This window comes from Fukomys damarensis, unplaced genomic scaffold, assembly GCF_012274545.1.
Source record: "Fukomys damarensis isolate Sample0158 unplaced genomic scaffold, DMR_v1.0_HiC HiC_scaffold_11, whole genome shotgun sequence".
NCBI lineage: Eukaryota > Metazoa > Chordata > Mammalia > Rodentia > Bathyergidae > Fukomys > Fukomys damarensis.
Window position 1 is genome coordinate 16,940,655 of NW_022900923.1, and position 18,995 is coordinate 16,959,649.

Genomic DNA, 18,995 nt, shown 5'->3' on the forward strand with positions numbered 1-18,995 from the left:
GTTTATTGGTACATTTTAGGTATACAGTACAGTTACATTCATCATTGGGATCTTGTATCTTTACATAACAGGTCTTGGTTCTCATTTTTTCCCCATACCCCTGCCCTCCCTTCATCCCCTCCTCCCTTCCCTATTTACAAAAACTTTATTTTTTCTTTTTGTATGCCAATTAGTTGACTGACAGCTGGCATGCCATGCCTTGGGTAACCTCACAGCCCAGGCTGATCTTTGAAGGAACAAGGCAAGATTAAAGGGTTGGGACTCTTCCACCCACTCCCTAGTCTCTGGGGAGGAAAGAAGGGCTTAAGGTTCAGCTGATCACCAAAGCTTGCATGAGAACCCAAAAGCAATGGATTCCAGGAGCTTCTGGGTAATTTAACACGTGGACATTGCTGGAGGGTGGTATGCCAGGCGAGAGACGGAAGTTCCAAGTCTCACCCTATGCGTCTTTTCATCTATGACTTTATAAACATCTTTCCTTGAGTTCTGTGGGCGACTCTGGTAAATAAGCCACACCAAGGAGCAGGTCATGGAACTCCAGTTTATAGCCCATCAATCAGAAGCACAAGTAGAGCAACCTAGAGCTTGCAGTTGGCATTGGAAGTGTGGAGACAATCTTGCGGGACTCGAGCTGTGGTATCTGACACTATATCCAGCTATAGAGGCCCAAACTGAGCTAAGAGGGCACCCAGCAGGTGTCCAGTGAAGAAATGACTGGTTGTTGGGGAGAAAATCCCAGCCACTTCTTGGTGACCAGAGGTCACATAAGTCATGTGTTTGCTTTTTTTTTCCTCTGTGTCATCAGAAGTATTGATTGGTATGGGCTTTGAGCCTGAGGTATATAAAAATTACAGAACTCAAGGAAAGACATGTTATTGTTTTCTTAGATAAAAGTACAAGGAAACCTCAGATTCACAGTTAACTAGTTACTTGAAAATCTGGCCTGGACTTCATAGTAACCTTAGTGATCAGTTCTCAACCACCATCTTTCTTGACCTACCTCAGTGTTCAGCCCAGCTGATCGCTCTGTGTCCTGAAATAAGTTCTACTGCTGGCTTCCTGGATGCCTCATTGATGCTCACGCTTAACCTTGTTTTTGATCGTCATCTCTCAACTCCTAATTTATGCTGAAATTGCCTTGAACTAGCTTTTGGACCACTATTCCATCTCTGTTCTTGCTAAGTTCATTCCCTCGTATCTTTGAGTAACATCTCTATGCTGAGATTTCCATCTTTGGGCCAGATACTGGCCTCCAGGTTGGTAAAACTACCGCTTATGAAGGATCTGCTCTGGGATATCCAATCTTCTCAAATATAGTTTACCTAAATTTTGGCCCTACTCTCTCTCCCAGCTTCTTGCTCATCTTAGCTAATGATAACTACATTTTTTATAGGTGCTCAGGATGAAGCCATTCTTTTTTTGTTTTTTGTTTGTTTGTTTTTTGTTTTTTGTTTTTTTTGAGACAGGGTCTCACTATGTAGTTGAGACTGCCCTGGAACTCACTATGTAGCCCAGGCTGGTCTTGAACTCACAGTGATCCTCCCGCCTCAGCCTCCCAAATGCTAGGATTACAGGCATGTGCTACCACACCCGACTCGGAAGCCATTCTTAATTCCTTTTTTCTTTCATACCACGTCTAATTCATCCACAAACTTCTTGATTCTGCAAAGTATATCCAGGCTTATGTTTGGAAAACCTACTCCCCATGTGTATCTTTGTGACTTGGCCTTAACCTCTAATTATGTAGGAAACTTCAAGTTTGTTAATGTCACTTTTTATCTCTGTTGAGAAGTGCAAGAAGGTTTGTGTCTAATACACCATTAATCCCTTCTTTTACTTTTACTGTTCTACATGAAAAATAAACCTTTTCTGAAATCCAGTTTTAAATCCTTTTCTCATTACTTTCTGACTACTGCCCGAAGTTCCTCTCTCCTATATAGTAGTTTATGGACTATCTTGCCTACATGTTTCATTAATGTTGTTCTCCACAGAATCCCTTCCATAAGAATGATGTCAATGCTTGATCAAATAATGAAACTAGATTTTTTTTTTCCCAAAAAAACCCCTCTAGGTTTAAAAAAAAAGTTGCGATAAATGAATGAATAAAAGTTTTATTAGGGGAGAAGGAAAAGACATCATATTTTTTTAGTTTAGAGTTGAAATTCTTTTCACCCATTTACTTTTACTTGTCCTGAACATATACATTCACCTCTCCATTCTTGTATTTCCTTTAGGTTTTGAGACCTCCCCCATAACACAAACCCCCCTCATTTCTCAGTGTCTGTCTTCTGACCTAGGCTCTAAATCAAAGTCTTGTTGAGGCAAGGCCCAAATCCACAGAATTTTCTTTACCTATGGCATTATTTCTAGAGGTCTAAACCTAATAAACCCATTGTTTCTGATGTTTTTAATAGAATTTGAGTATCCAGACTTACCTTGTATTGGAGTCATAATCTGTATTAGTCACTTTTAAAGAGTTTACTGATGCTTTCTCAAAGCAGTAAATGCATGTTGAATTTAAGAAAATTGGATGTGAAAGGGTTTTTGGTCTGTGAATACTGAATTCTGTTTTTCTTGCCATTAAATAATTGAGAGAATTGTTCCTTCTTCTTTGTTTGTTTGTTTATTGTTTGATTTTTAAGACACCATCTCACTATGTACTTCAGGCTGGTATTGAACCCTCTGTGTAGCCCAAGCTGGCCTTGAACTCATGGGAATTCCCCTGCCTCAGCCTCCCAAGTACTGGGATTACAGGCATGTACCACCGTACCCGACTTCATTTTTTTATGAAAATAGCTCAGAGAAATTACTATGATTATAATTTTCTTCCCTGTCTTGCAAGGTGATGCCTATTGACTGATGAAATTCAGAGAACACGTCAGGTTTATAATTCTTTCTCCATTTTCCGGCCTTTCAGGATATCAATGCTTACAATGGTAATGAACCCACAGAAAAGTTACCTTTTCCCATCATTGATGATAAGAATCGGGACCTTGCCATCCTCTTGGGCATGCTGGACCCAGCAGAGAAGGATGAAAAGGGCATGCCTGTGACAGCTCGTGTGGTGAGTCCTAGCAGTCCACTTTGCAGTGAGCAGGGCTGATCAAGTGTTATGTAATTACTTGACCTGACTAGAGGAAATCAAGGAACATTACTGAATAACTGTACTGATGACATTATTGTTATCAGTAATGCTGATGCAAAGTGGCAGAAATATTCGGCTAAATTTTCAAACTAGTTAATTCACTGCTCTCAGAAACCTGCAGAATAATAAGTCACTTGTCCTAAGATGCGATGTAGAATTAATAAACCTTTTCTGTAGCTCTCCTGAGAAATCTGTCTTTAAAGTGGTGCGCCATATCCTTCATCGGTCAACTGTTTTTCTCATTCTTATTTGTTCTGTCCTCTACCCAGTAAAAAAAAAAACTCACTCCCTCATCTGCATGAATATAGTTCATTGAGGCCCAGCATCAACTCCAATTACTGTTATTTTTATGAGAACCACCCCTATTTGAAATAGTACTGTACCTTTGTGGTGTCTTTCCCAGGTTAAATTTGCATATCCATTTTCCTTACTGAGACAGCCAGGGCCAAGTATGAAAATTTCCTTCTAAGTATTGAAGTAATGAGGAAGAAAATTATACCTTTATGTGTGATTTGTTCCTGCTTTTATTTTTATAGCTTTGCATGTTTTTAATGACTGTGGTATTTTCTGAGTAGTTGTAATTTCAAAAGCCCTGGAAGGAACTCTTGTAATTATGCCTCTTGATGTGCTCACAGGTATTTGTGTTTGGTCCTGACAAGAAACTGAAACTGTCCATCCTCTATCCAGCTACCACTGGCAGAAACTTTGATGAGATTCTCAGAGTAGTTATCTCTCTCCAGCTGACAGCGGAAAAGAGGGTTGCCACCCCTGTTGATTGGAAGGTAAGGATTAAAAGGACAGGTACTCAACCTGCCTGGCAGGCCTAAAGTACCAGTGTATAAGTGGTTACCTCCAGGGTCAGTGTTACCTGGAACTAAGTTTGTGGCAGCCAAGTAGGGAGGATTTTTCCTCGCAGCTAAGTTTAAGATTTGCTAAGAGGTCTTTCACAACTTATAAAACACAGCTTCTCCGTGCTGCTTCCTGACCTGTAGAGAATTTTGACAAATTGGTCAGAATGATTATTTTTACCCCGTGTAAGTTGAACATTCCTAATCCTAAAGTCCAAAATGCTCTGAAGTCTTGAAATTCTTGAGGGTATCATGGCATTTCAGAATCACATTTGGGAGCGGGGAAACTAAATTAGTGAAGTCTATACAGGTATTCCAGAATCTGAAATATTTCTGTTCCTAAGCATTTCAAATTAAGGGATACTCAACCTATAAAAGATTTTTTTGGGGGGTATTGGGGGTTGAACTCTAGTCCTTGCACTTTTGAGGCAGGCAGCAGAACCACTGAGCTAAATCCCCGGTCCTAAAAGTGTTTTTTAAACACTTTTTTTTTTCTGGCACCAGGAATTGAACTTCAGAACCTGATGCTTACAGGGCCACTGAGCTATATCCCATTACCTGATGGGAAACAAACCATTACCTGATGGGAAAATATTTATAGCAAAACCGTGATTGCCTATTTTTGTTAAGTCATGGATATAAAATTATTGGTGTGTTAATATTATGAAGCATTATATTTCGCTTAAGCTTCATTCTTTTAAACATGTAAAAGTCTCTAAAATTCATTCATTAACTTACAATCTCTTAAAATCTTTTTAAATGTGTGGAACATAAGACAATATCCCAAAGAATATCCCAATGTTGCTACATTCTTTAAAATACACTTATTTTTAACTGAATACCAGGAGTCGTAGGTTGTTTGGTTGGTTTTTCTGACAGGCAGATCATTTAAATTCTGTATCCGTTAAAGGAACACGAACTTCCTGAGCCCAAGCAGTGCACCCTGGGGAGCTAGTGGTGAACAGTAAGAAGTTCTTGCCCTCGTACTTACATTCCAGTGGGTAAACAAAAACAATATACAAGTCTGTAGGCTACTGAACAGTGACGAAGGTGCTGCAGAATATAGTCACGTTGGATGGGAGTATTGGTTTTATATTTGACTTTCAAGGAATGCCTTTGGGAGGGGACCTTTGGAAAGGACAGGAAGTGTGTAACCAAGCCATGCACAGTAGTGAGGGATGAGCACCAGAAGCAGAAGCTTCACCTGCAGTGAGGACTAGAAGGAAGCCGGTGTACCTGGAGGAGGTGAGTTGAAGAACTAGAGATGAGAGGAAGCCAGATTCAGTCCGCAGAGCCTATAGTCCATGGTCAGACTTCAGATTAACTTTGAAGTGTGGTACCAAGCCACTGCTGGTTTTAAAACAGGACTCTCTCTCGTTGAGGTGGGGAATTACTGTCCTCAGATTGTCAAAGATGGACTTGTGAAAAGTGAAAACAAAATTCCTCAGTGGCAAGAGAATAGAAATATACTTAATTATTCTCATTAGCACCTGTACTATTCCAAAGTTAATTCTTGGAATACCTTTTAGCATGACTGTAAGATTGAATTTCAGTTTTCATTGTCTTTCAATAGGATGGAGATAGTGTGATGGTCCTTCCAACCATCCCTGAAGAGGAAGCCAAAAAACTTTTCCCTAAAGGAGTCTTCACCAAAGAACTCCCATCTGGCAAGAAATACCTCCGCTACACTCCCCAGCCTTAGATCTGAGACTCGCTCAGCATAGTGAGCCCAAGGATGCCAGCTGCCAATCATGTTTTCCCGCAGCAGTTCAGTAAGAACATCCTGGTGTGAAAACAGCCAAGGTCTTTAGGTTACTATACTACTGGCTTATTAAATGGAAGTGGCACTAAAATTTTCTTGGGATTCTTTACTCTGTGCCTTCACCAGCACTGTCCTGTTCATTCATCTCATCACGCTGCTGCTGGCTAGCTCTCTTTTAAATTTATTCTGTATTTGAAACTCAAATTTTGTTGGATCTCTGCAGGGTTTATGATGAACAAAATAGTATTTATTGATGGTTGAGGAAGCTTGCCTTGCTCCAGCATGGAATGACTCGATTTTTGTAGCTGTCTTACTCACATCTTCTCTTCAGTTCCTATTTTGGAGAGCAACAGAACTTGAAATTCACCTTCCTCTGTAAATACCTAAGTATGCAGCCCAGGAGCTCAGAGTAATTCAGATATTCTTTAACATTCAGTCTTTTGATGAAAGCTGGAGAAGAGAACTTTTCAATTCTATATCTTTGTAGTAGATAACTAAAGTTGGGGGGGCTTATATTTTGCTATACAAAAATTTTGTGATAAATTTCTGTGAAAGGGCGAAGGCTGCAGAAAAGACTTCCTTTCCTGCCAGGGAGATGCACCTGAAGGCGTGAGGATAGGTACCATGTGCCTTCCACCAAGTATTGCCATGTGTCAGGCTGCTCTGTGAAGATAAGGGCATGGGAGGGCACACCCCATGAAAAGAGGACCGAGAATGTTCTAGAACTATTCTTGCAGTGGGTTGCGATTTTCTGGATTTTGCTTTTGGGAATCAGTAAATAAAATCCTTTGTTGAAACTGAATCAGAGAACTCTCTTGTCACATTATAAAATACTAATTTAAACTCATGCTCTGAAGGGCAGTGGCTTCCTTCTTACTAGGACTGCATGAGCAATTTCTCCAAAGACAGATATATAAGATGTCATATAATAAAATGGAGGAGAAGCTAAAGAACACAATGATTTCTACACATATCTTGGCCCACTTCTCACTTTGTTCCTTCATGTTATTTGCTTGGCTCGTAGAATCCCACGACTGATTTCTGGTTTGAAAATCACAAACCTAATGCCTTAATGAGGTAGCTGGACTTAAAGATACAAGCTTTGAGGATAAGGATATATCTGTACTTCTCGCTGTTCTGAACTCAGTCTCTCGACTTTTATTATACTTTGTTAATAAGTTTTGGCTTCACAAAGAGGTCTCCCACTCATGAGTCTCAGTCTGTAGTCGCGTACAACAAAGAACCATGGACCAAGTGGCTTAAACAATAAACATTTATTAGTTAGTTCCACAGGCTGAGAAGTCCAAACTAATGGTAGATCCCTTGTCTGGGGAGGGCCTGCTCCCTGGCTTGTAGAGAGGACCATATTTTTAGTGAATACAATAAAGTAAAACATGAACTTTATGTGCATAACAACTCATTAAGCCTTTAGTTTCCTTGATTTCTGTACATGTAAAATTTGGTGACGCTCAGAAGATTGAAAAGGAGGGTGAACATCCCATGTTACATAGTATTCTGGGGAGTACTGGTCTGAAAGATTGATAGCCACCCGCTATCACTATTTCCCAGCTCAATATGTTTTGCTTCTCAAGAACTGTTGTCTGTCCCCATGCATCTTCTGACCATTCCCTCACTCTGTCTCCTGTCGTTTCCCTAGCAGTTAGGTTCCTAACTCCCTTCCCTTTGGCATTTGTCCTCTAGTTTTTGTCTTGTGAAGAGTTTAACTTCAATTTTTGTCAATCATTCAAAGCTTCAGTCTCCAGTGTTACTTAAAGCTGAGACTTACACGTATTCACAGATGGAACATTCCCATTAAATTAGCAAATTGAAAATCAGATTCATCAACTTTTTCCCGAACATTGTAAACTTTGCCCCATAATGAATTCCATAATGAATTTATTTTCAAGGTAGATGTGATCCTAAATACATTCTTAAATACATGGTTGGGCAGAAGAAGTTCCTTTGAGAACTGTTGCCCTCACTTTTCATAAAATGAGTGTGACTGTGCATCCAGTGATTTACTCATTGTGATTAACATATAACCATCATGGCTGTAAGGGGAAGCAAGGAATTTGAGGGGCATTTCACATGACTTCTCAAGAATAAGAAAATGCCTTGTCTAAAACAGTCTTTAAAGATACACAAAGTAACTTGAGGCTTCAAGTCTGGTTAAAATTGTGATCTTGCCTCCAACCTCCATGCCAAGGCTAGAGATGTTCAGAGAAAAGTTCAGCAAGTGGATAAGAGCAAGAATGGCCTTGGCTAAAGGCCCAAGTCACAATGCCGATTCCCAGATGCGGTGCAATGGCAGTGATTTGTATTTACTTCAGTGTCCATTGGCCCTCCTCTTTGAAGCCATGCAAATAGAGGGAATCCAACTTTGGTTCTGTATTGAAAAGTGTATTACCTGATTAAAAGGTGGCTGCCACCCTCTTGTCACTGACTGGTTCGCAAATAAGCATGTGATTTACTTCGTGCCCATGAGACAAATAAAAGATTACTGGAGTTATCTAGAAGAATTCTTTTTCTGAGGAGTAATTTAAAGCTTTGCCTTTTGTTTTTGTCCCCTCCTGGGATTCAACAAGGAAACGAAGTGCTAATTGCTCTTAGTGGCAATCTTAACAGTCTTGGCATAGGGGAACCACTCCCAGAATGAAGTTGAGAAGATAAATGGTAGAGTAGAAAGAAAAAAATCTGGTTTTTGTCCTTTTCACTGAGTTCATCAACGGCAAACCTGTTCTACCTCATAATAAACTTCCTTAGTGCTTAAGCCTTTTGGAGTTGGGTTTTCTGGTACTTGCAGCCCAACACATACTAATTGACATACATATAATGAAGTATTATAGTTCCACTGCATCTATACATCTACACTTGTAGACCTCAAGCTTCTGTATGCACTGATTCGCCCAAGGAGCTTGTTAAAATCCAAAAACCCAGGGGCACATCCCCAGAGTTGGGTAGCACAAGTAGCACTAAGTCCATCTTTAACTACCCAGGGGACTGATACTGAGTCAGTCAGTGAACACAAGTTGCTCACCAATGTCCACACCCCTCTCAGGCCTGGTGAAGAACACCCAGATTGTTCTAACGGTAGCAAGGTAAGATGCCAGTTCTTTTCAAGATGAGTCTTAGGACCGTTGTGACATTTCCTGGCCTAGTCAGTGGGGTCCCTTCCTGACCCAATAGGAAAATCCTCATAAGGAGAAACTCCCTCCCCTGCTCCTGAAAAGCCAACAGAGTGCTTGCTATGGGGACAAAAGTCCAAGGATGGAGGAGGAGGCTGGAAGGAGCCCACCCTATAATGCTGTCCCAAGCATATGAGTACTGTCTGGCTATTTCTACATGGCTTATTACAGCATGTAACTAATATACGCCACATGAGGTATTTCCTGACCCACAAACACTGAAAACTGCTTAAAGACACTGCCCAGAGAAGGGTTGTTTTTTCTTAGTTTATTAGTGCCCATTTGCAGTACATTTTTACATTCCTTGTGAGAACTCGGTGCATGTTCATAACACATCTTAATCCCTTTTCATCCTCTCTTCCTTCCCTCCCTCCTCAACCCAGCCATTGTCCCCCAATCCTTGTGTACATGTTTTCAGTATGTTCACATTCCTTGTGTGGAGTTGGTACGCACACATAACACATCCCAATTCTTTTTATTCAACCCTTATCCCGTCCCTCCTCACCCCTCCTTCCGTCTCTTGATGCCCTTCCCCTAGAGAAAAATCTATTTCCCTTCTTCCTATTATCTGTCTTTTATTTTGCTCTTTATTTTTGCTCTGGGTTTCTCATATCAGAGACCATGTGATAGTTAAGCTTGTGTAGCTGATCAATTTCACGTAACATTATGGTCTCAAGGAGCAGGGGAGGGAGTTTCTCCTTATGAGGATTTTCCTATTGGGTCAGGAAGGGACCCCACTGACTATTTTCCTACAAATGATGCAAGTTTATCTTTATTTATGGCAGAATAGTTCTCCATGGTGTGTAAATGCCACGTTTATATTATCCATTCATCTGCAAATGGCTGCTTTCAAGAATTAGTTATTTTGAAGTGCGCTGCTATAAACATGAGTATGCATGTGTCTCTGTAATATGATGTCATTAACTCTTTCAGGAAGAAACCTAGAGGGGGGAATAGCTGGGTCAAACAGAATTTCTAGTTTTAGTTTTTTGAGGAATCTCTCTACTGAGTTCCATGTGATTTTACTAATTTACATTCCCACCAACAATGTAGAAGGGTTCCTTTCTCCCTTGCACCTCGCCCGAATTAGTTATTACTTGATTTCTTTATGATGGCCATTCTTTCTGGGGTAAGGTGGAATCTCAGTGTTTCTCTAATGTCCAGCGATGTTGAGTGTTTCTTCATGTAGTTACTGGCCATCTGTACTTTTGTGAAGTGTCTACTTATTTTGCTTAACCATTTTTTATTGGCTCTTTTATTTGGGGGGTCTAATTTGAGTTCTCTATATATTCTTGATATGAGTCCTCTGTCTGAGGAATATCTGGAAAAAAAAATTTTCCCGTTCTGTAGGTTATCATTTCATTTTGTTGGTCATTTCTTCTGCTGTGCAAAAGCTTTTGGTATGATCCTATTTGTTGATTCTCAGAACTATTTCCTGGGCAATTGGGGTTCTGTTATGTTTATGGCTTCAAGAGTTTTACCTATCTTGTCTTCCAGCAGTTTGTTTCTGGTTTAAAATTTAATTTTTTGATCCATTTTGGTTTTAGTTTCATACATAATGAAAGATATGGATCTAGATTCCATCTTCTGCATATGGATAGCCATTTTTTTCCAACACCATGTATTAAAGCGGCTTTATCTTCCCCTACTGTGTTTTTGGCCCCTCTGTTAAAAATCAAACAGTTGAATGTACTTGGAGTTGTTTCTTCATCGTCTATTCTGTTCCAGTGATCCTCGTATCTGTTTTTGTGCCAGTAACATGCTGGTTTGTTTATAAATTTATTTTATTTTATCCCATTGCCCCCTCAAACCCCTTCCCCTACCTATGTGAAAAAGCTGTTTCCATTTTTTCCATTTTCACTTCTTGTCCCTTCCTTCCTTTTTCCTTCCTTCCTCCCTTGTTCCCTTTCTATTTGAATACTTTGTTCCCATTTCTCAACATCCATTATATATTTCAGTCCTTATTTCCACTTTTGGTTTCTCACCCAGAGAAATAATACAGTATTTTAGCATGTGTGTCCAATTTATTTCACTTAGAAGTATGATCTTAAGGTCGTAAATGTCTCAAGCCCATCCTTCTTTATGGCAGAGTAGTACTGCAGTGCATAAAAAAAATCTGCATTCATCATTTGATGGTGATTTGGGTTGTTTCCAAGACTTGGCTGTTAAAAACTGTGCTGCTATAAATACGTTTGTGAATATATTGCTGTGGTATGATGCTTTTAATTATTTCGGGAAGATACCCAGAAGATGTATAGCTGGGTTATGGAACCTCCAGTTTTATTTTTTGAGAAATCGCCACACTGATTTCCACAGTGGTTGCACCAGTCTACACTCCCATCAGCAGTGGAGAAGGGTTCTTTTTTCCCCACAGCCCCACCAGCATTTGTTATTGCTTGATTTCTTGGTAGTAGTCATTCTTTCTGGAGTGAGATGGAATCTCAGCATTGCTTTAATTTGCATTTCATGAAGGACGAGTGATGTTGACCATTTTTTCATATATTTATTTACTGTTTCTAATTCTTCATCTGAGAAGCGTCTTTTCATTTCAGATACCCATTTTTTGATTGGATCTTTAAATTTGGTGGAAATGATTTTTTTTTAGTTCTTTATATATTCTACATAATAGTCCTTTATCTGATGAATAGTTGGTAAAAAAATAAAATTTTTTTCCCACTCTGTGGGTTGTCTCTTCACTCTATTGGTGGTTTCTCTTGCTGTGTAAGAGCTTTTTAGTAAGGTCAGGTTCTAGTTGTTGATTCTTTGTAGTATTCCCTGTGTAGTCTGGGTTTTGTTCATGAAGTCTTTGGCTACACCGTGCTGTTTTTATTACAGTAGCTTTGCAATATGACTTCAAGTCCAGGCTTGTTTGTACCTCCTGTTTTGCTCTTTTTACTCAGGATTGCTTTTGTTGTGCTGGTTCCATGTGAATTTTAAGATTGCTTTCTCCAGTTCTGTAAAGAACACTGTTGGAATTTTGATTGGTATTGCATTATATCTGTATATCAATTTTGGAAATACAGTATGGCCATTTCAACTATATTGGTTCTGCCTATCCAGGAACAGGGAATATTGCTCCATTTTTTAATATTTTCTTCAATTTCCTATTTCAGAGCACCATGGTTTTCATTATAGAGGTTTTCTCTTTCTTAAGTTAAATTAATTCCCTAAGTATTTAATTTTTCTTGGTGCTATTGTGAATGGTATTTTCCCCCTAATTTCTTTCTCAGTGGGTTCATTTTGTTAGTGTATAGGAACACTTGATTTCTGTATGTTGATTTTTTATCCTCCTACATTACTGAATTTGATCATTAATCCTAAGGGTCTCTGGTGGATTTGGGGGGACTTTTTATGTAGACGATCATGTCACCTGCAAATAATGATAATTGACTTCTTCCTTTCCTATACATATTCCTTTTATTTCTTTTTCTTGCCTAATTGCTCTTACTTTGTTGAACAGGAGTGATGATAGAGGATATCTTTGTCTTATTACTGATTGTAGAGGCAAAGCATGCAGTTTTTTCCTCATTTAATGTGATGTTGGTAGTAATGGTTTTTATTAGATTGAAATAAAGCCCTTCTATACCTATTTTCTTCAGTGTTTTTGTCATAAAATAATGTTGGATTTTGTCAAGGGCCTTTTCTGCATCTGTTGAGATGATCATGTGATTTTCATCCTTGCTTCTATTTATGTGATATATTACATGTTTTGATTTGTATATGTTGAACTTTTTTTTGTATCCCTGGATGAAGCCTGCTTGATCATCATGTGTGATCTTTTTAATGATTCATTACATTCTGTTTGTCAGTATCATGGTGAGAATTTTTGCATCTTATTCAGTAAAGAGACTGATCTGTAGTTCTCTTTTTTGGTTGGACACTTTGTTTTGGAATCAGGGTAATGGTAGCTTCCAGGAATGACTTTGGGAGTACTCATTCCCTTTTGATTTCATTAAAAAGTCTGAGAAGTATTAGTGTTAGAACTTCCCTCAAGTTTTTGTAGAATTCAGCAGTGAACCCATCTGAACCAGGGCTTTTTTAGTTGGTAGGTTATTTATTACCACTCTAATTTCAATCGCACCCAGGGCCTCGCACTTGCCAGGCAGGCGCTGTGCTGCTGAGCTACATCCCTGGCCCCATTCAGGTTTTTTAAAACTTCTTCATTCATTCTTGGTAATTTATTGGTAATTCATATGTATCTAGGATCCATTTCTTCCAAATTCTCCAATGTATTGGCATAAAGTATTACAAAGCAGTTGTTAATAATGTTTTTCATTTCCTCAGTATCCATTGTGACTTCACATTTTTCGCCCCCGGTACTGGGGATTGAACTTGGGACCTTGCTGGCAGCACCACTGAGCCAAATCCCCCACTCACCTTTTTCATTTCTAATTACAATGATTTGGGGGTTTTTGTCTCTCCTTTTTATGGGTGGGGATTAGATCGGCTAAGCATTTGTCTATATTGTTTATTCTTTTGAAGAACCAACTGTTAGATTCATTAATTCTTTGGGTTGTTTTATTTTGTTTTGTTGGTCTCAATTTTATTGATTTCTGCCCTGATCTTTATAATTTCCTTCCTTGTACTTGCTTTGGGTCTGGACTGTTCTTATTTTTCTAGAACCTTGAGGTGCATTGTTAGATTTTTTTATTTGAGCTCACTCTGTTTTTTCTATGTGTGCGTTCACAGCTATAAACTTTCCTCTTAGAACTGCTTTCACTGTGTCCATATATTCTTGCATATTGTACTGGCATTATCATTTAGTTCTAGAAAATGTCTTATTTCTTCCTTGATTTCTTCTGTAACCCATTGTTTAGTTTCCATTCATTTGCATGACGGAGAAGGTTTCTAAATGCTTTGAGAGCTTGATTGTTCCTCTTGTATCTCCTTCTATTTTTACCCACTATTGTGATTTTCTCTAAAGTATCATGTATGTTTTCAAGGTCTTGTGGGGATTAAAAATGAATAATATACTCTAAAAATTAATATCAACCATAACATTCAATTTTATTTTGCTTTTAAAAATAAATTGGAAAGCGACATTAAATAATACTGTGCAAACCGAGAATGTTCATTCCTCCCAAACTTTGCTTTTAGTAGCCAAGATTGTAGAACATAGTTACACTTTTCAACGTTTACTGAACTTTGGAGGGAAGAATAACTGTACTCTGGAAATTATCAGGGCGGCACTAAGTATAGCAACTTCACAAAAATGACAGATCTTCTGCTACAGTAGTACATTAACAATGTAACTTATTATAACTGGCTCTTGGGTAAAGGCAGGTTTTCATCTGGTAGCCTAGAACTTTTAGAGCATCTTATCCTGAAATTTTTGAACATCTCAACTATACTGCACATATTTAAAATCAGAGTTTTTACACCAGTCCATCAATTGCTTATAAAATAAATGCAGCAGTAAACTATTTCAATAATAAACTCCTCGCCAGGTAATCCCTCAGCATTCACGCCAGGACGTTAGCTTAGTCTTTAACCTGACCCACACATCGTATTTGTATCATTAACGTGGTTTTCTGAAATGACGTCCAGTTTTGTGCTATAAAAGAAGGTCAAAAGAACAGTGTTAGAATGTGAGCATTTTAGGAAAAGCTTTTTACCTATTAAAAAGAACCAGAAAATATACTGAGCAGTTCTATTTTATAATCTGAGACACTCCCCCTTAAGAGGTCTTATATATTAAAGGCTTGAAGTGATACATTATAATAAATTACATGTGTATCTCTATAATAATGTAAAGAGATATTGTATCAGCCGGGCGTGATGGTGCACGCCTGTAATCCCAGCACTCAGGAGGCTGAGGCAGGAGGATCGCTGTGAGTTCGAGACCAGCCTGGACTACATAGTGAATTCCAGGTCAGTCTCAACTACATAGTGAGACCCTGTCTCAAAAAAATAAATAAATAAAGAGAGAGAGAAAGAGAGATAGTATATCAATTCAGTTAGTCTATCAAAGCGGTGCTTAAGTAAAAGAGAAATGCTATCAAAGTTAAATTCCAGTTAACTTTGAGGCTGATTGCAAAGTAACTACATTTTTTTTCGTAAATTGGACAAAAGAGGATTTTTTTTTTAAATAATGGAGCCTCTGGAACTGGAAAGTAACTCAGTGTGAAAGCACTTGCCTAGCATGAGTGAGGCCCTGGATTTTATCCCCAGTGCAGCAAATAATAATGATGATGATGATAAGGATAACAACAGAGCCTGGGAATGTTAGTGAAAAATGAGAAGCTCAGTTATTTGACTCTCAATTAGGTTTCTTTCTGGGGAAATATGTTCCCTTTAAGAGGAAAGAGAGGATGGCCATTGGAAAGCTACCTAAAAGGGGCTAAGTTGCTTTGTTTAAAGAAACTATCGGGCCTAGGATTTAGCTCAGAGGTTCTGGTGCCTGCTTTGCAAGTGCAAGGACCTGAGTTCGATCCCTAGTACCAAAAAAAAAAAGAAAAGAAACTATTGCCCATGATCTTGATTAGTGCTACTGTCCTTCCCCTCGCAAAGCACTGAAAACTACCTTGATGGCCATAAATGACAATGGCAAACTAAAAATTCTTTTAGAAAGTCTTGGGGTTGCTATCTGGTTTGCTATCTCGGATAGACTGAGGGACTTCTGTCTTAAAGCTGCACTTTTGGAGAAAATCATTCTTTTATAGGAGTGTTTATTTGGATCATCTTGGCATGTAACTGTTCGTTAGAAATTGGGGGAGAGAGGGTGTCAAAAGTCCCTGAAGCTCATCCTTGGCGCCATCACTGCTACATGACCCACTTCTGCATTGGCCCAGGACTCTGTGGCCCTGTACTGCTCCTCCACTCCTCCCAGAAGTACACACAGGCTCAAGTGAGCTCTGTCCAGAGACAAAACAGATACCTAGGGGCATGAGCAATATAGACAACCTCCACCACCCCAGCGCACTTGCCTCTACTCTACCAGTGCGTAATGCGTAAGGCCCTTTCTCGCCCCAGGTCTAGATATGGCTCTCGACACTTCTCAAATCGCTCTAAGTTAGCTGTGATAGCTGTGTTTGGGTAAAGATCTTTATGGCTCTTCATTTGTAGAAAGGGCTCTTGTTTTATCTTAATAACTGATGCAAATTTGCCACCCTACGCCATAATGTTTACTTTAATATAAAATGTTTAAATAACCTAACAGTCAAAGTATCTCCAAGTAAAACTGACTCTTGAGGAAGATGCTCATGATCAGCGCGTGGCTTTCACACAACCGCAGCATGGCACCCGCACATCGAAAGGGAGAAGCATAGACATTCACTGATGTCTAAATCCACGCATGCTGCATAGCCCTCCTTATTCCTAATCCCAAAGATTCTTACTTTGTAAACTAACTACCAAGGGGGGAGAATGAAAAAGGGTAAACTGGGCTGGGGATTTAGCTCAGTGGCGCCGCACCTGCCTCACAAGTGCAAGGTCCTGAGTTCAATCCCTGGTACGGGGGAGAAGGGGGGATTAGGTGGGGCAAAATTATATACTTCAAAAATATTCTGTAGTTTTAATTTCTAAATAATCCAGATGAGCTTTATCTCAGTTTGTCCAAATAATGAGTTGCAGCGAGGCATGTCTTTTCTACCGCCTGCATTGTACTCCCTGACTTCACTATTTATTTAAGCTCTCTAGTTTAAAAGTCATAATAAGAAAAATCTGTTCCAGGGCTGGGGATTTAGCTCAGTGGTTTGGTGGCCTGCCTTGTAAGCACAAGGACCCAAGTTCAATCCCCAGTACCAAAAAAAGAAAAATCTATTCCAATTTTCCAGTGTGTTACCTTATCTTTTTTCTTCAACTGATATTCTTTCTTGACTGTGCGCGCAGGGTTTACTGAGGTAAATCAAACACATGCATTGAGCACAAAAACCAAATTAGGCATTTAAGGGTAAAGGGAGCAGGAGGGTATTTTGAAATACAATTTGCTTTATAAGTTTCCCCTTTCCTCCCTCTTTTCCAATGAGTTCTGCGCTTTCTCCCTCTAGAGGTTTCTAGTAGGGTCCTCAAAGCCCAATACAAGAGCTGACAACATTAAATGAAAAAAGGAATATACGTTGAAACGTGTGCTGTGTCAAGGTGAGAGAGGGCAGTGCGGACTGCAGCAACCAGTAGAGCACCTGCCCCTCTAGAGAAGCCAGCTTACACTCAGCTAACTTTTGTTTTATACGGGAATGAGGACTGAGTGTTGGCAGAACTTCTCAATTCTCATGGAAACTTCAAACTCTGCATTTTTAAAATGCAAAACTTCTATCTGTTTCTACATGGCAACCAACTTAAACACTTTTAAAGAGACTATGTGTGGGTGCCAAACCCCTTTACTGGCTCGGTCCAGTCTGTGGGTTTACCATTTGTGACTTTCGTCTAAACCTCAGGGGAATACAGTGATGTATTTCCCTCCGTCTAAAAATAATTCCAAAGGCCTGAAAGGGAGAGGTCCAAGTGCCCAGAACAGTAGGGACTTATACCCTGCTTCCTGGACACGCTTCCAACCTCCGATGCAGTAGCCCCCAGAGTGCCCCAAGGCCCTAGACCTCCAGACTTACCACAGACCCCTGAAATCCAAAGCGGTTTGGAAACAGTACTTCGGCAGGACCTTGAGAGACTGTGTGGGCTGAGGTAATGGTCATTGCAGTGATACCAGCTTGGGCAGCACCCAAAGCAGAGAGACGTCCCTAAGCTGTGGTGCCGCATAGGGCTCCAGGAGAGTGGATGTGAGCCCCAAGAGTGCCTGCTGTTCAAATTGTTGCTAAGGAAAGAGCAAAACTATTTCATGCCTGTCTGTCCTCTTCGCAAGAGCGGAAGCCTTGTTGGGCAGCACACAGGTGGAGTTGCATCGTTTAAGGGTTATTTAACTGAGATGGTGAGATATAAAATTGTAACAAAATCTCACTTTTACATATGTAATTAGAAATCTGGCAAACCCTCCCCCCAAATTAACAATTCATCGAGAATTGCATAATATCTAAACTACCAGGTCTCGTGAATTGTAAACACTGAGATGATGCAGATTCGAATTACAAATGAATGCCCGTTCTGTTTATTCAAGCTAAGGTAGCTGGGAGAGGGCAGGTACTGAGCACTGAATGAAACGCTTCTCACCAAAACACACAAACGTGGCTGCTAACTAAACAATGAGGGGCTGCAGTTAGCTAAAGCAAGTCATTTGACTGGCAGCTGTGACTTAGTTTGGAATACTCAATGAAGGCGGATCAGACTCCACACTCCCTTCTGGAAGCAAACCAGTTCCCCATGCCTGGGCCCACTGTGGGATTGCCTGTCTTCTCCCCATTCCTGCACTGGCCCCACAGCACTGTGTGTCTCCAGGGCAGGGAGAGAGTCCAGTATAGAAGCTGCTTTCCTCCGGAAAGGGTTTGGAGGAGGGCCGTAAAAGGGAAGAAGCCATGTGAATTTGAGTGTCTGGAAGACTCTGATGACCTCTCAGAAGCAATCTGGCAACCAGTTTGGGCCCAACGAAGGGGACTAATGACTAACCCACACAGTACTCTCTCAAATCACTTTGTCAGAATTAAGCGAATTTTACATGCACTGAAGCCCCTTCTCAATCGCTTTCCTACCACTAAAAGGCTGTCCCTTACCTAAGGGATTGTTGCGATCATCTGTGTTGGCCTCAGATGATTGAATTATCAGCAGCTTGCTTACATCTGCAGTTCCCTGAATCTAAAGGAAAAAGGCCAAAATTAGTTAAAAGGAGCACTATTTGATCCCTAAGCTGGCTGTTTCCCACTCTTTCCAAAGAACTTGCAAGTGCAAGGTCCAGATCCAAAGAATATTAAGAAGCCAAAACCTAGAACTTGGTCTCCAACCTAAATCCTGTCTTTTTCTTGGACCAGCAAGTTATGTGTTTCCTAGAGTATTTATAGACAACAGAATTGAATTATTACACCTTACTTGAACTATGCTGGAAATTCCCAGCTTGTAAAGAAAAGAATCCGTAGAAAACAAGGAGTTACTTTTATTCCTACACGAAGGTCAAGAGTTCAAGGCCCAGTCCTCCCAGGATAGCAGGAATTGTCTTCCTTTCTTACAGCTTT

General features: G+C 39.9%; 2 protein-coding genes across 2 annotated transcripts in view; one reads left to right on the top strand and one right to left on the bottom strand.

Moving 5' to 3' along the window:
* The window catches only part of Prdx6 (peroxiredoxin 6), a 12,157-nt gene extending 5,600 nt beyond the window's left edge, over nt 1-6,557 (top strand). Inside the window, exons 3-5 of the mRNA XM_010635606.1 lie at nt 2,918-3,064; nt 3,781-3,927; nt 5,567-6,557. Of these exons, the coding sequence (XP_010633908.1) occupies nt 2,918-3,064; nt 3,781-3,927; nt 5,567-5,695 (423 nt within the window). The 3' untranslated portion in view covers nt 5,696-6,557. The remainder of the gene's footprint in view (nt 1-2,917; nt 3,065-3,780; nt 3,928-5,566) is intronic.
* A 7,443-nt stretch (nt 6,558-14,000) lies between these two features.
* Nucleotides 14,001-18,995, bottom strand: part of Slc9c2 (solute carrier family 9 member C2 (putative)) — an 88,773-nt gene continuing 83,778 nt past the window's right edge. Inside the window, exons 26-28 of the mRNA XM_010635605.1 lie at nt 18,540-18,621; nt 16,724-16,776; nt 14,001-14,494 (exon numbers count right to left, since the gene is read on the bottom strand). Of these exons, the coding sequence (XP_010633907.1) occupies nt 14,459-14,494; nt 16,724-16,776; nt 18,540-18,621 (171 nt within the window). The 3' untranslated portion in view covers nt 14,001-14,458. The remainder of the gene's footprint in view (nt 14,495-16,723; nt 16,777-18,539; nt 18,622-18,995) is intronic.